Genomic DNA, 17,015 nt, shown 5'->3' with positions numbered 1-17,015 from the left:
TTGTCAAAATATTCAGAAAGTGTAATCTAGAAAGCTGAGGTGTATTTTAAAATATATTTTTTTTCTTTATTTCTCAGGAAAAAACTGTCACAACTGCAGCATGCCTACACATGTTTGTTTAGAGACTACGATTGTAAACTGAAGAGTGAGGTAAAAACGCACTCAGACAAACTTGTTCCCTCAATTGTTTGTTGTTCTAAAATTGGGCTCTGCGTATTGCTCCAGGGAGGAGATCTTAGCAGTAGACTGGAGGAGGCAGAGCGGGCGCTGGCCATAAAGCAGGACCTGATTGATAAACTAAAGGAGGAGGTGGAGCAGCAGAAAGGCTCGCTGGAAACTGTCCCTGTCCTCACTGCACAGGTAAAGTCCAAACAGTTGCCAAGAGGTGGATCTCACTTGTCTTTTCATTAGGCCTGAGCAGGAAGCCTGCAAGGGCCTATTGTTATCGTAGGATTTCTTATTCTTTCTTTTTTCCGTTGCATCTTTGCGGGGCAATTTGGGGACTTTGCCATGCACCAAAACTCACACAATTTTACCCAAAGTTGTCCCCCGATGAAAATTTTCATTCTTTAATGTTGTCGTCAGTGGGCGTGGACTAACCTCTTAGCCAAGCCCCCAAACGTGAGAAAGGCCGAACTGTAAGTCATAGAGATCTGAAATTTGGCACACAGGTAGAGCTCTCTTGGGGGTATGCCCTAAAATGCACAGGAAGTTGGCCATTTTGGGTCAAAGGCCAATTTTTGGCCGTTTTTCCCTTTTACTCACCTCGAACTTTAACGAGCTCCTCCTAGGGATTTTGAGCTATCGGCTTCATATTTGGTCAATATGCATTTAAGGCATGGGGGATTAAAAGTTATCAAAATCTTGAGTTTTTGACCATGTTTAGGGGGCGTGGCCGGGGCTCGAAAATAGTGTTCGCTCCCAAAGTGAAAAAGTGCAATAACTCTCTGGACCTTCGGGTTCCCGACGATCCTATGGGGTCATATGCTGACATCATCAAAGCCACACCCCCTGAGAACAGGAAGTCACTTTTTTTACTGGGACAGGTCGCTATCTGGCTGTCTACACTCAATCAACTTGAAACTCTGTCAGGACTGATAACTAGTGGGTCTAACTTCGTTTGAAGCACAGTAACTTTCCATAAAAGGGTGTGGCCGTGGTGGTGCGGCAAAGTTGGACGTCACACCATGGCCATACGTTAGGCTCTAATTTCCACATACATCATCTAATCTGCACCAAATTCAATGTGATTGATCCTAGTCCAGTCCCAACAGAGATCTGATGACATATTTGCTGGGCGTGGCCTAATTCGTCCACAGCGCCCCCTAGAAAATTTAAAAAAATCAGCCCCAAGCCATGCTTTGACCGAGGAACCTTAAATTTGGAACACATATGTAACTTCTCAGGACCTACAAAAAAGTCTCTTGGAGCGTTGGTCCAAACCCCACAGGAAGTCGGCCATTTTGTCTTGAAGTTGCCATTTTGACCCTGGTTTTGCCCTTTCTAGCCTGCATATCTGAGCGAACTCCTCCTACAGCTTTTGACTCAGTATGCTCTTAAGGCACTGGGGATCAAAAGTTATCAAAAGGTGGTTGATACATGAAAGCTTGTGGGCGTGGCCACGCCTCAAAATATGACTTCTCGCCATAAAAGACGAAATTGATATAGCTCCTACAAGGAAAGTCACAGAGACCTGAATTCTTCTGAGATTGATCTGCCTTTGGCCCTGAACAATATTCACGGATCAGATTTTGACATCTTCAAGCCCCGCCCCCTGAGAACAGGAAGTGTCATGTTTTCCTTTAGAGAGTCAATTTTTGATGTTCTTCACCTAATCAATGTGAAATTGTCCCAAGTTACAGATGACATGATGATGTTAGACAGCCGCCAGTACTGACTGCTTTAGCTGCAGGGTGTGGCTATGATGGCGTGGCGAATTCTGATGTCACGCCACGGCCATACCTTTGGCTCTAAATTACACATGCATGGTCCGATTCTCTCCAAAATAAATATGGTTGATCTTTGTCAGCCCCCAAACACCTCTTGGATTACATTGAAATTTGAATCAACAGCACCCCCTAGGACACTTCAAGGGCTATATCTCCCTCATACTTCATCGGATCCACTTGAAATGTCGTATACATTATCATGAGGTAATGATGGACATGTTGACACACGTAATTTATGACATTGTTTTAGCCCCGCCCACTGACAAACAAGTGAGTCCAGCTTACATCTGGAAGGTCATATTTACTCCAAATTTTGAATGCTTTTCGTCAAACCAAAACTCTGCATTACCGAAGATCATATGACATATTGCTCACAGTGCCACCTAGTGGTGACGTGTTGCAGTGAAGCTGTGTCATCTTCGGTGGCGTATACGTGGCGATGCCAGGCTCCCGCAATTGCTGCACAGGCCGAGTTGCGCTGAGGTGTGAGGGCCTTCAAAGCTGATTCCAGCTTTAATCTGTATTGTTTTTGTGCACATCATCCCTGACTTCTTCCTCCCTGTTGGAACTTAGGCCTTCACATTTTCTTGAGAAAGGGTGTCACAATGATCATATCTAGGAGCACTGGCACTCTGCTGAAGTCATGGTTCAAATTGAAACTGATAATAAGCTGCAACATCTATAATTCATAAATTGTTGCAGTGCTACAGTGCAAACATATTCATTACCAGTGAACATTTTAACTTCTTAGATTACAACCTCTAGCCAAGACCTACAGCACGCACTGGGGCAGTTCGCAGTCGAGTGTGAAGCGGCTGTAATGAAAATCAGCTCCTCCAAGTCCGAGGCCATGGTTCTCGACCGGAAAAGGATGGCTTGTCCACTTAAGGTTGGAGGGGAGTTCCTGCCTCAAGTGGAGGAGTTTAAGTATCTCGGGGTCTTGTTCACGAGTGAGGAAAGAATGGAGCAGGAGATCGACAGACTGATCGGTGCGGCTGCCACAGTAATCAGAATCAGAATCAGAAAAGCTTTATTGCCAAGTACGTTTTTGGACATACAAGGAATTTGTTTTGGCGTAGTCGGTGCAATACAGTACAAATTAAACAGTATAAACATATCTACAATATAATATAAATATATGTGCACAGTTTTAAGTGAGTGAGAGTAAATATAGAGCAGTATAAGATGCAAGAGCAATACAACAGTGCAGGTGATCATTGTGCAAGTAAAGCAGTGCAAGTAAAGCAGGAGTCCAAGCTGAGCGTTAATGTAACGCATAGAGTTGCAGGTTACAGGTGTCCTGTCAGCAAAAAAAGGAGGGGTGTGGGGGAAAGGGAGAATGTCAAGGTGGTTTCCGGGCTTTGTTAACCAGGCTGGTGGCAGATGGGAAAAAACTGTTCTTGTGGCGTGAGGTTTTGGTCCGGATGGACCGCAGCCTCCTGCCAGAGGGGAGAGTCTCAAAGAGTCTGTGACCGGGGTGGGAGGGATCAGCCAGAATCTTCCCGGCCCGCTTCAGGGTCCTGGAGGTGTACAGTTCCTGGAGCGACAGTAGACTGCAGCCAATCACCTTCTCAGCAGACCGAATGACACGCTGCAGCCTGCCCTTATCCTTGGCTGTAGCAGCGGCGTACCAGATGGTGATGGAGGAGGTGAGGATGGACTCAATGATGGCTGTGTAGAAGTGCACCATCATAGTCTTTGGCAGGTTGAATTTCTTCAGCTGCCGCAGGAAGAACATCCTCTGCTGGGCTTTCTTGATGAGGGAGCTGATGTTTGGCTCCCACTTGAGATCCTGGGAGATGATGGTTCCCAGGAAGCGGAAAGATTCCACAGTGTCAATTGTGGAGTCACAGAGGGTGATGGGGGCAGGTGGGGCTGGGTTCTGCCTGAAGTTCACAACCATCTCCACTGTCTTTAGAGCGTTGGGCTCAAGGTTGTTCTGGCTGCACCAGTCCAACAGATGGTCCACCTCCCATCTGTACGCAGACTCATCACCGTCAGAGATGAGTCCGATCAGGGTGGTGTCGTCCGCAAACTTCAGAAGCTTGACTAACTGGTGACTGGAGGTGCAGCTGTTGGTGTACAGGGAGAAGAGCAGAGGAGAGAGAACACAGCCTTGGGGGGAACCGGTGCTGATGGTCAGGGAGTCAGAGACGTGCTTCCCCAGCCTCACGCGCTGCTTCCTGTCAGACAGGAAGTCAGTGATCCACCTGCAGGTGGAGTCGGGCACACTCAGCTGGGAGAGCTTCTCCTGTAGCAGAACTGGGACGATGGTGTTGAAGGCAGAGCTGAAATCCACAAACAGGATCCTGGCATAGGTTCCTGTGAAGTCCAGGTGCCGGAGGATGAAGTGAAGGGCTAGGTTGACTGCATCATCTACAGACCTGTTGGCTCTGTAGGCAAACTGCAGGGGGTCAAGGAGGGGGTCGGTGATGTCTTTTAGGTGTGAGAGCACAAGGCGCTCAAAGGACTTCATCACCACAGAGGTCAGGGCGACGGGTCTGAAGTCATTAAGCCCTGTGGTCCTTGGCTTCTTGGGAACAGGGACGATGGTGGAGGACTTGAAGCAGGCTGGCACATGACATGTCTCCAGTGAGGTGTTAAAAATGTCTGTGAAGACTGGAGACAGCTGATCAGCGCAGTGCTTCAGGCTGGCTGGTGAGACAGAATCCGGACCAGCAGCTTTCCGGGGGTTCTGTCTCCTGAAGAGTTTGTTGACGTCCCTCTCCTGGATGGAAAGAGCCGTCCTCGGCGTGGGTAGGGGGCTGGTGGGGGGGACCTTCAGGGTGGGGGTTGGAGGTGCCAAGGCCCCTCTTGAGGTTGGGGAGGTGGGGGTGGTGGATTGTGGCTGCAGCTGTTGGGGGGCGTCGTGGGAGATGGTTGCAGGACTGTCCCTTTGTCTTTCAAAGCGGCAGTAGAACTCGTTCAGGTCGTTGGCGAGGCGTCGGTCGTTGATGGAGTGGGGGGCTTTCGGCTTGTAGTTGGTGATTTGCTTGAGCCCTTTCCAGACAGACGCAGAGTCGTTGGCTGAGAACTGGTTTTGGAGCTTCTCAGAGTACAGTCGTTTGGCCTCTTTCACTGCCTTGCCAAACTTGTACTTAGCCTCTCTGTATATGTCTTTGTCCCCACTCCTGAAGGCCTCTTCCTTATCCAGTCTTAACCTTCTGAGTTTAGCTGTGAACCAGGGTTTGTCGTTGTTGTAACTCACCCTGGTGTATGATGGTACACAGCTGTCCTCACAGAAGCTGATGTAGGAAGTCACAGCCTCTGTGTACTCGTCCAGACTGTTGGTAGTAGTCCTGAACACATCCCAGTCTGTACAGCCTAAACACGCCTGGAGATTCTCCACAGCCTCACTGCTCCACTTCCTTGTCGTCCTCACAACAGGTTTGCAGAGCTTTAGTTTCTGCCTGTATGCAGGAATCAGGTGGACCATGATGTGGTCGGATTGGCCCAGTGCAGCACGTGGGACGGCGTGATAAGCGTCTCTGATGGTGGTGTAACAGTGATCCAGAATGTTGTCCTCTCTGGTCGGACATTTTATAAACTGTCTGTATTTGGGGAGTTCGCGGGTGAGATTACCTTTGTTAAAGTCGCCAACGACGATTACTAAGGAGTCCGGGTTGGTCCGCTCCACACTCAGTATCTGGTCGGCGAGCATGCGCTGTGCGACCTGCACGTTAGCTTGCGGCGGGATGTAAACACCGACCAGGATGAACGAAGCGAACTCACGGGGGGAATAGAAAGGCTTACAGTTTATGATGAAGGATTCCAGGTCTGGAGAACAGTGCTGTTGAATCACTGTTGCACCAACCACTGTTGAGGTAAAAACAGATTCCTCCACCTTTCGCTTTGCCGGAGAGTTCCGTGTCTCTGTCCGCTCTGTAGAGCTGGAATCCTGCCAGCTGCAGCGCAGAGTCCGGTATTAATCCACACAGCCACGTCTCCGTGAAGCACAAAACTGCCGATGAATAAAAGTCCCTGTTTTTCCCCAACAACAGTTGTAGTTCCTCCATTTTGTTGGGAAGTGAGCGCACTTTTTATCGCAAAGTGAGGACATTTTGACAAAGTGAGGACATTTTCCTGGTCCTCACTTTTTCAAATTCCGTTCTTGGGACAGGGTTTAGGACTAGGGTATGAATTGAGTTATTGTTAGGGTTTGGTATTAACTGGTTAGGCTGAGTTTAGTGTTAGGGTCAGGGTTAGGCACTAAAAATCAAGGAAAATGAATGGAAGTCAATGGAAGTAACTGAAAAGTCCTCATAAGGATAGTAAAACACGGATGTGTGTGTGTGTGTGTAACGTTTATATGTGTCTCTGTGTCAACACAACTGAAACATATAGGTTAATGGCAGGACTGTAGAACGTGAGCGCATGACGAGGCAAATCAGTAATTTGATTTATGTGTATTGGCTTTTTTTTTAGGGTCATTATTTGGCCAAAAGGTGAACCTCTGACCAGGCATAAAGAATTTCTCTGCATCCAGTGGGTTTTTCTAACGGGTTATCCTGTGTTTAGCTCTCACAATCTTTGCATAATCTATGAAAATATTCCTTGTCCCTGCTGAAAAAAGAATCTTCACAGGACGATGGTGCCACCACCATGTTTATTAGTGGGAGATAATGTGTTGACTGTGGTCTGCAGTGTTAGTTTCCTGTCAAACATAGTAATGTTTTGCATGTAGGTCAAAATGTTTATTTGAGGTCTCATCTCACCAGAGCACGGTTTTGTACATGTGTCCACTATATGGCTTGTGGCAAACTGGAAAAAAGGACTTGTAATTGCTTTCTTTTAACTGACCTGTCTGCTGCCTTTAGTTTAGGATTTTGGGCCTTTTGATTATACTTTTTTCACTTTTGAATAATTATGATGCGTAACCATAGCAACAAGGTGTTTTTTGTTTTTGTTTTTTTTAAACTAGGAGCAGTTGATTAAGACCTCAAAAGCTCAAATAATACCTCAACTACAGCCTCAAACCCCAAAGTAGTGAAGAGGGACCATAGATGCAGAGCAGGAGCAAAAATGAGAGAGAGGAGTTCAAACCATCTCTTCCATCAATGATAATGGTCAATGTGAGATCTTTGGCAAACAAATTGAATAAACTCCAAGCCCTACAAAGGACCCAGCCAGACTATCAGGAGCGTGGTATTATTTGTTTCACTAAGATATGGCTGCAGGATCATATGACCGACTCTAGCATCTCTCTGCCAGGCTTTCTGACCATACGAGCAGACAGAGATTTAAAGAGGAGCAACAAAAGCAAAGGAAGTGGATTAGCAGTGATTGTCAACAACAGATGGTGTAATCCACGACATGTTACTGTGAAGTGTCGTTCTATGCAGCCACGAATATTGAACTGTGCAAGTTTTCGTCCATGTTATTTACCCTGAGCTAATCCGTGATATTTTGGCAACACCTTGCATTCCACCATCAACTGTTGCCGACACTGCATGTGACGTGATCAGCTCAGTTGCTGCTAAGCAACAGACGCAACACCCCAATTTGTTTATGGCAATCTCTGGTGATTTTAATCACACCTCACTCTCTGCTACACTTCCACATTTTCAGCAGTTTCTCAGCGGCTCTACCAGAGAAAACAAAATGTTGGATTTGTTTTGTGCAAATGTCAAGGACAATATAAACACCTTGTTCAGAGGCAACCTATAATGAAGAGAATTGTGAGAAGATGGTCACAGAAGGCTAAAGAAGCCCTATAGGGTTGCTTTGAGGTTACAGACTGGGAGGCACTGTGCCGGCCACATGCAGAGGACATAAATCTCGTGACCGACTGTGTAAACTTCTGTGTGGATAACACCATCACCTGACCTGAAGGAACTGCTAAACAAGAAAGAAAGAGCATTCGGGGCGGGACACAGGAAATTAAGGCAATATACAGAAGCAACTTATACAGGTCCTTCTCAAAATATTAGCATATTGTGATAAAGTTAATTATTTTCCATAATGTCATGATGAAAATTTAACATTCATATATTTTAGATTCATTGCACACTAACTGAAATATTTCAGGTCTTTTATTGTCTTAATACGGATGATTTTGGCATACAGCTCATGAAAACCCAAAATTCCTATCTCACAAAATTAGCATATCATTAAAAGGGTCTCTAAACGAGCTATGAACCTAATCATCTGAATCAACGAGTTAACTCTAAACACCTGCAAAAGATTCCTGAGGCCTTTAAAACTCCCAGCCTGGTTCATCACTCAAAACCCCAATCATGGGTAAGACTGCCGACCTGACTGCTGTCCAGAAGGCCACTATTGACACCCTCAAGCAAGAGGGTAAGACACAGAAAGAAATTTCTGAATAAATAGGCTGTTCCCAGAGTGCTGTATCAAGGCACCTCAGTGGGAAGTCTGTGGGAAGGAAAAAGTGTGGCAGAAAACGCTGCACAACGATAAGAGGTGACCGGACCCTGAGGAAGATTGTGGAGAAGGGCCGATTCCAGACCTTGGGGGACCTGCGGAAGCAGTGGACTGAGTCTGGAGTAGAAACATCCAGAGCCACCGTGCACAGGCGTGTGCAGGAAATGGGCTACAGGTGCCGCATTCCCCAGACCTGGGCTACAGAGAAGCAGCACTGGACTGTTGCTCAGTGGTCCAAAGTACTTTTTTCGAATGAAAGCAAATTCTGCATGTCATTCGGAAATCAAGGTGCCAGAGTCTGGAGGAAGACTGGGGAGAAGGAAATGCCAAAATGCCAGAAGTCCAGTGTCAAGTACCCACAGTCAGTGATGGTCTGGGGTTGCCGTGTCAGCTGCTGGTGTTGGTCCACTGTGCTTTATCAAGGGCAGGGTCAATGCAGCTAGCTATCAGGAGATTTTGGAGCACTTCATGCTTCCATCTGCTGAAAAGCTTTATGGAGATGAAGATTTCATTTTTCAGCACGACCTGGCACCTGCTCACAGTGCCAAAACCACTGGTAAATGGTTTACTGACCATGGTATCACTGTGCTCAATTGGCCTGCCAACTCTCCTGACCTGAACCCCATAGAGAATCTGTGGGATATTGTGAAGAGAACGTTGAGAGACTCAAGACCCAACACTCTGGATGAGCTAAAGGCCGCTATCGAAGCATCCTGGGCCTCCATAAGACCTCAGCAGTACCACAGGCTGATTGCCTCCATGCCACGCCGCATTGAAGCAGTCATTTCTGCAAAAGGATTCCCGACCAAGTATTGAGTGCATAACTGTACATGATTATTTGAAGGTTGACGTTTTTTGTATTAAAAACACTTTTCTTTTATTGGTCGGATGAAATATGCTAATTTTGTGAGATAGGAATTTTGGGTTTTCATGAGCTGTATGCCAAAATCATCCGTATTAAGACAATAAAAGACCTGAAATATTTCAATTAGTGTGCAATGAATCTAAAATATATGAATGTTAAATTTTCATCATTACATTATGGAAAATAATGAACTTTATCACAATATGCTAATATTTTGAGATCGACCTGTATAAGATTGGAGACAGCAAGGAGCTGTACAGGAAGAATTCTGCATCACCTCTTCAACCTTACCCTGACCCAGGAGCAGGTTCCAGTGTTGTGGAAGATCTCCTTCTTTCTTCTAGTACCAAAGAAAACTCACCCATCAGTCTTTAGACCTGTTGCCCTGACAACATCACAATGTTCCTTGAAAGACTCCTATTGGCCCACCTGAGCAAGCAAACGAGCAACATTTAGGACCACCTGCAGTTTGCTTATTGCTGTGGAGTTAGAGCTGAAGATGCCATCATACACTTTTTTCAACAAGCCCACTGGTATCTAAACAACACAGTCAGCACTGTGAGGATCATGTTCTTTGATTTCTCCAGTGCATTCAACACAATTCAGCCTGATTTGCTTTGTCAGAAACTCCAGAAGACCTCAACAATTGCCTGAATCAATGACTATCTGACATACAACAGACTACTGTTTTTGAGACCGAAAGGGTAGTGTGTCTAACGAGATAGTCAGCAGCTCAGGAACACCACAGGAGACTGTACTCTCACAGTTTGTTTTCACTCTGTACACCTCAGACTTCCTGTAAAAGACAGACTGCTGTCATCTGCAGAAATAATCAGATGACAACAAGCTGAGTACAGGTAGCTGGTGGACTGCATCATCTCATCTTGAATGTGAATAAAACAAAGGAGGTGAATTTAAAATTTAAAAAAAATAAAAATAAGTAAAACACTATTTCCATCATATGGGAAGAAGTGGAGGTGGTGGAGGAGTATAAATACCTCGGTGTTCATCAGGACAACAGACTGGAGTGGAGATGTAACTGTAATGCTGTGATGGGATGTGTTAGGTTTTTGGCAAACTCAAAACATGCCTTCTTACTGTCAACAATAAATAATGGCTTTTTCCTGGCCACTCTTCCATAAAACCCAGCTCTATGGATTGTACGGTTTATTGTACTTCTCAACAACTTTGTCTCTGACTTGTTTGGAGAGCTCCTTGGTCTTAATGGTGTGATGCATGTTAAGTGGTGTTGCAGCCTCTGAGGCCTTTCAGAGAAGGTGTGTGTGATACATATATGCACACACTACTCGGAAAAAGTGAGGGATGTTGGGATTTCAGGTGAATTTTCCAGATGAACCTAAAATGCACTATAACCTTTACAGGCAAACTTAATGGGACCTTCTCTAAACCTCTGAATGCACATGTGAAACTGTTCAGTGTTTCAGTACTTTTTACACAACGTACTGTTCTCTAACGAGAAGCTCAACATCATTGTTATGAGCGAGAGATGCTTTATAAAAACTGAATTAAGGGTATTCTAACTTCACTGAAAACAATCATCAGGAGTCTCTCTATATAAAAAGGTCAAAGTTCAAGGCTTGGTTCACAATACAGCAGTTAGGGAAGAGTAGGTATATTTAAAAAAAAAAAATTATGATAATGCAGTCAACTAGTTAAACTATACCGAACTCCTGAACACCAATGTTTTTAAAATGTAAACAGGTTTTTTACAAAGCATAAATAAATCACATTCCTTCTTTGCCTTTATGTTGGTTCAGGCTGAGATCTACAAGGCAGATTTCCTTGCAGAGCGAGAAGCAAGAGAGAAGCTAAACCAGAAGAAGGAGGAGCTGCAGGAACAGCTAACTCAAACACTGGCTGAGATTGACAGGTTGAAGCAGGAGGCCACATCACGGTGAGAGTACTTTACTCTGTGTCTTTAACCATAATTAGTTGTGCTGTGGATTTGGACATGTTTGTTATGTAGTCTGTTTTATGGGGAGCAAAAATATCTGTTGATGTCAAATCTTAGGGTAGAGCTGCTTATGAAATAATAAGTCAGCTGCTTCACTTTAACTGCAGGTGTTGTAACACAGCGAGGTTTTTGGTACTCTCCGAGACTAAAACCTCACATTGCAACTCTTCTCAATGTTGATCTGCACAGCATTAGTAGATGAAAGTTGTTAAGATAAAAACCTAGTTTTGACACCTAAGACAATCCAGGATCAAATAAGTTCTGCCTCAACAGCTCAAAATATCAGTTTAAATGTAGTGGAACAAATATTAAACTAAACAAATCAATTTAATCAAAGTTCAGTTCAAAAATACTTTATTCCACAAAGGAAATAAAATGTATCTCAAACTTTAAAAGTTTACTCAGAGTCATCATAGATGGTGATCCGCTGACTGAGCACACTGTTGAAGAGTGCTCAGGCTATTCATTATATTCCTCATTTTATTTTTTGTACAATCATCTCCAGAGCAGTCCCCCAGAACAGAGCCAGCAGTCTTTATCAGTTTGCTCAGCTTTCCTCATTGAATACAGTCTGCTAAATGCCTTGTGAGGGGCCTTGTTATTAATGGAGCTGTTGCAGAAGATACTATATAAACAAGACTGCAGAAGTGGGCAATTGGTGGGCACCTCTGATGTGGATGTAAAAAGCCTTCAAATAAATGGATCTTTTAATAAATTGTATGTTCTAATCGTTTTAATAAATCTCCATTTAGTCATGAAGGCTGTAGGGTGGTGATGTTGATGGTGTTTTGGATCACGGTGATGGATCTCTGTCTCCATAGCCACTCGGCCAACAGACAGAAAAGGCTTTTTTCTGTCCTCCCATCTATATATCATAAAATTGTGATATTACTTGCTGACTCCACAGTATAGTTAAAAATATGGGCCCTCATTCAGCCTAGAGGCCAGTGTCTAAAAGTCATGAGTGTCATGGATTGCTAATTAGAAGTTCCTAGAAATTCAGAATTACTAAACAATAAAATATAAGTTAAAAATCCTTCTATTAGTTCTGTTTAAAAGGGGTTGTTGTTGCTACGACCAGCTGTGTGCCAAACGGGTTTCTTTTAAACAACTCCCACCACCATCCAAATAAATAAATGTATAGTGATTTTAGATTTTTTTTTGTCAGTGTGAGATGATGTTGCTGCAATAAAAGATAAATTAATTTTAAGGGTTTTTACACATCTATACCTGGGAGGCAACAAATGGGTCAATATCTGTACTTATTTGAATATGTGCCGACATTCTGTTCTACAGGAAAGAACAAAGTTAAATTCCTTATTGCTGTTAGAACCAAATGTTTTTTGTTTGCACCAAAAATAAAAGCATTCCTTGTTTTATTAGTTATAAAGGGGGCTGCGATAAAAAATAAAGCTGTTTTCTTTTTTTTTTTTTAAATAGCATTTCTCCATATAATACATATAGGTTGGTGATATTTATTCAATATAATGGGTCTAAATTCAAAGTCTAAAACATTCTCCTCTGTTTCAGTGCACGTTTGGAGCAAATGAAGATGAAATATATGGATGACTTTTCTGCAAGGCCCACTCTCATTCCGCCTCAGCAAGGTACAGTTACACCCAACACATACACACAATCCTACAACTTTAGTTTAAAAACTTTACAGTTAGTAGGAATCCATGGCCTTTAAACACTAAAGGATCCCACATAGTGGGGCGTACTTGACTCTGCAGAAGTACATACGTACTCAAAGTGGACTCAAAGCAGACCTCCACTGGACACGTCTTCGAATGCGGTAATAAACTGCTTGGCGGGAAAACGTTTCCACATTGAACTGTTTTATATGCGGCGCTCTACTCCAAGCAACTGGTCTTGAGGACGTGCAGTATCACTCCCACGATCTCTGCTGCACTGACAGGTGTATTCCCTTTCTTCATCTCTAGTCTGGTGGCCTTATATGCCACCTTCTTTTTGTTTTTCCAAAGCTACACGGCAAATAAGCTCTGCCTCCCCGTCCTATGATGCTATGGCAGAAAGTGGGAAATGTAGGAATTTGTCACCAGAAATGTAGGAAATTGGTTCGCTCAACTATGAAACCTCAGCGGACAGTACACGCAGAGTCTACGCTTCTCACACTGCGTCTGACTGTGAGAGCCTTAAGAAATATTGTTTCAAAACGGGTGATAAGACTTTCGTAGGATGTTTGTTTGTTTTTTCTCTCAACTTTTTGGGATTGAGGTGGTAACAATGATCATTACTTAACACTATGAATTAAATTGTATTGTTTATTAAAAAATAAAAGACAGCCCTTTAAAAAGACAATAGTGCTTTGCTTCTCTGATGTTTTTCCAGCTACCAGAGGACAGACTTGCTGCATGGTATTTTATGTTCTAAAGAAAACTTCACATGGGAGAACATTTGTCATTCTGAATTCAAGAAAATCTTCGTTGCATGTCAGAGTAGTTACTGAATGCATATCTGTTTTCTGTCTTTGATTCAGCAGTCATTGCAGCTCAGACCCCAGTTTTCACCAAACTGTTGATTAACTTGTACATTAACTTGTATTGAGAGGACAAATAAATTATCCATGCAGTTAGTGCCAAACTATAACTGACAAGAGCTTAGTTAATATGTGATATGTAACAAGTTAATGTTTTCACTTTTTTATGTTGTATAAATGACTGCTTGTATTCAGACTTCCTGCCCAGGGTCAGGGTCTTCACTTTGATCCCAGATGTTGCCTTTGAGTTAACTCTGAAAATCCTGATGTACAGAAGTAGCTTGTAATTAGCAGGGATCTGGTGTAGTTTGGAAGGTCTGGAATTTGATTTGTTCCAATTATTTTCTAGCTCTGCATAAGTGTGGTAAATTAGTGTGTAAAAATAATAATTATAATAATATAGTATAATGTAATATAATAACTGTTTTGAGATTGTATGTATGTAGGGGAACTGGTAAACCCAATATTGCATAGGGAAATAAATGCATGTCAAACAATGTTTGTCCCATAGTAAGATGTGTAGTAAGTAAGATGTTCTCCTTCTCCAGTTGGAGTGTTTCCTGGTGCTGCTTTCAACACCGTGCCACCAAACCGGAACCACATTTTGGCACCTGTCAATGACCCAGGTCCAGCAGGAGCTGCAGACGTGCCTGATTTATGTTGTCCTAAGTGCAACTACTTGGCTCCAGATATGGACACATTGCAGATACATGTCATGGACTGTATACAGTAATGCATTTTGCAAGCATAGTTTAGCACATCATAATGCCTACACACAGACAAAAATACTCACGTAGCACATTTACTGGTCATCCCAAAGGTATTCGCACCCCTTAACGTTTTCTAAATTTTGCTCCATGACAGACTTTTTCTAAAACCCACCTGAGTTCTGCCTTTAAGCTAGGCAAAATGGCCTATAATGAGAAATAGGAAAAATGTTTCAGACATGTTTGTAAATGTACAAAAATTTAAAACATTTGAAAATAATTCTTACATAAGTATTCACAACCTATTCTATGACACTTGACTTGATCTCAACTGATTATGCTTGAGTTGCTTCTTCAACAGAATTGGCATCTACTTGTGGTAAACTCAGTTGGTTGAACATGATTTCGAATGGAATACACTTGACAATGCATAGTTGACAATGCATATCACAGCAAACAATGAAGTCAAAGGAATTGTCTGTAGATCTTTGAGACTGGAACCCATTGGTCATGAAGACAGAGCTCAATGGTTAACTTGTGAAGATAGGGGAACAATTCGCTGTCCTTTAGGTCTGCCATTGGAAATGCATTCCACCAATCGGGCCTTGGAGAGACATGGTAGCCTTGAATTTGGCACGAACACAACTGACAGATCATCAGACCAGGAGAAAGACGGTTTTCTGGTCTGATGACACCAAAATAGCAGTTTTGGGCCCAAACCCCAAGCATCATATCAGGTGAAAAACACATAGCTAACACCCCTTTTACAGTAAAGTATGGTGGCATAATGCTACTGGGATGTTTTTCTGCAGCAGGAACAGATTGACGGGTCAGCATAGAGGGTAAGATGACAACAGCCCTATAAAGAAAACCTGCTCCAGAGTTCTCTGAACCTCAGGCTAAGGATATAATTTATATTTCAACACAGAAATGACCTGAAGCAAGCAGCCAAAATAGCAAAGGAGGGGTGGCTTTAAGAGCAGTCTGGGTATGTCCTTAAGTGGCTCAGCCAAAGCCTTAAATCCAATTGAACATCTTTGGAAATACCTAATAATGGCTATCTGCTAACCCTTCCCATTCAACCTGACTTAGCCTTAGAGCAGTGGTTTTCAATCCTGGTTCTCAGTACCCAGTGCCCTTCATCTTTTACATGTGTCTTTGCTCCAGCACACCTAAATTTCAAATTATTTTACCACCTATTTAGCATGCCATCAAGTCTGTTAATCACCAATTTCTTTAAGTCAGGTGTGCAGAGGCAGGAAGACACCTAAAACATGCATAACAGTGGGTCTTGAGGACCAGGACTGAAAACCACTGCCTCTAAAGATCTGCAGAGAAGAATTTTTAAAAGAACCACAAACCGATATGCCAGGCTTATAAAGACAAAGTAGAGTTTAGGCTAGGATTGTCACAAAGTGCTTCAACACAATATTAAACCATGGCTGTGAATACTTTTGTCACTATTATTCTTACATTTTAATACGTTTACAAATATGTCCAAAAACGTTTTTGTGTACATTTATCTTAAAAAGAACAGTACTGGTTTAGGAATAACCTCAGAATACTTTCTGGTAATATACTTTATGGTGGGGTGAAGGGGTGTGAATACTTTCTGGATCCACTGTACTTTCAGCCTGTTTGCATCCAGCTCTGGAAAAACATGTTTGGTTCTTGCACCTTATTTACTTTCTGCCATACAAAGAAAAATACTCAAACCTAAACCTGGTTTCCCTAATATAAAAACCCTAATCTATTGAAATAAGGAGAAGGTATGTCAAGGCAAATAAAAGGTCATATTTTAGTGAGAAGATTTGTATTGTATTTTCTCTCCTGCTTCCTGAATCCAGTTTCTGTTGTCATCTTTCCCTCTTCAGTATTCCTAACACCTGGCCTTTCGTTCCCTGCTACCCCTCCCAAAACATTCCCTCTGATATCAACCTTTTTCACAATTTTGTCTCTTGTGCAAATGAACAGTAAACTACATGCTGTGAAGTACATGTGTTTGACATCATCATCTAACATATCAGTATTCACTGGACCTAATACTAAAAAATGTGACAAATTATTTTCTTTAAAAAGGAGAAAATGCATGTAAATTTACCTGATGAGCTTTAAAGGATAAAGAAAATTCAAATGTTTAGATTGTAAATGTCTTTTTACATTAAAGCAAAACATGTATTATGTAGTAGAGATTGATTTACTCATGTTGGAACGGGAAGTAGCCATTCTTTATGTTCTGTGCCTGTGTTTTAACTGTTCCGCTGCTTTATATCTGATGCTCCACCTGACCCTTAACCCATCATAACTCCTGCTGTGCCCTTATCCTGTTTTATCTTTACCTTTGACGCCTGCTATTTATCAATATGAATGTAAGCACATTAAAGTTCATTCTTCGTATTGTGAACATATTCTTTGTAATTAAATGTCATTTCTTGCAAGGATTCACGAAATAAATCATTTATTCAATTGCCTTTGTGTTTTATAGTCACCCTTTACTGAGCTAGTAGGAAGAAACCATTAATGACGATAAGGGGCGTTGAGCTCTTCTCTCTTAGCTTTATTTAAAGTATTTCCCACGACATAGGCATAGCTACAATATTTCTGGTAATTACATCCAACTGTTAAGGTAAAGAGA

General features: G+C 42.7%; 1 protein-coding gene across 5 annotated transcripts in view; it reads left to right on the top strand.

The window, feature by feature from the left end:
* ikbkg (inhibitor of nuclear factor kappa B kinase regulatory subunit gamma) overlaps positions 1–16,850 on the top strand; it is a 35,510-nt gene extending 18,660 nt beyond the window's left edge. For 3 of the 5 annotated variants that reach the window (XM_047379407.1, XM_047379398.1, XM_047379416.1), the window contains 5 exons: positions 78–150; positions 226–360; positions 10,977–11,113; positions 12,704–12,780; positions 14,222–16,850. In XM_047379407.1, the coding sequence (XP_047235363.1) occupies positions 78–150; positions 226–360; positions 10,977–11,113; positions 12,704–12,780; positions 14,222–14,406 (607 nt within the window). In that variant the 3' untranslated portion in view covers positions 14,407–16,850. Of the gene's footprint in view, positions 1–77; positions 361–10,976; positions 11,114–12,703; positions 12,781–14,221 lie in introns of all 5 variants that reach the window. The other 2 variants (XM_047379381.1, XM_047379389.1) reach the window with 1 other exon arrangement.
* The last annotated feature ends 165 nt before the right edge of the window (positions 16,851–17,015 follow it).

The sequence above is a fragment of the Girardinichthys multiradiatus genome, chromosome 1 (genome assembly GCF_021462225.1).
Source record: "Girardinichthys multiradiatus isolate DD_20200921_A chromosome 1, DD_fGirMul_XY1, whole genome shotgun sequence".
NCBI classification, from domain to species: Eukaryota; Metazoa; Chordata; class Actinopteri; order Cyprinodontiformes; family Goodeidae; genus Girardinichthys; species Girardinichthys multiradiatus.
Note: the sequence above shows the minus strand (reverse complement) of the source record. Positions and strands in the feature narration are given on the sequence as shown.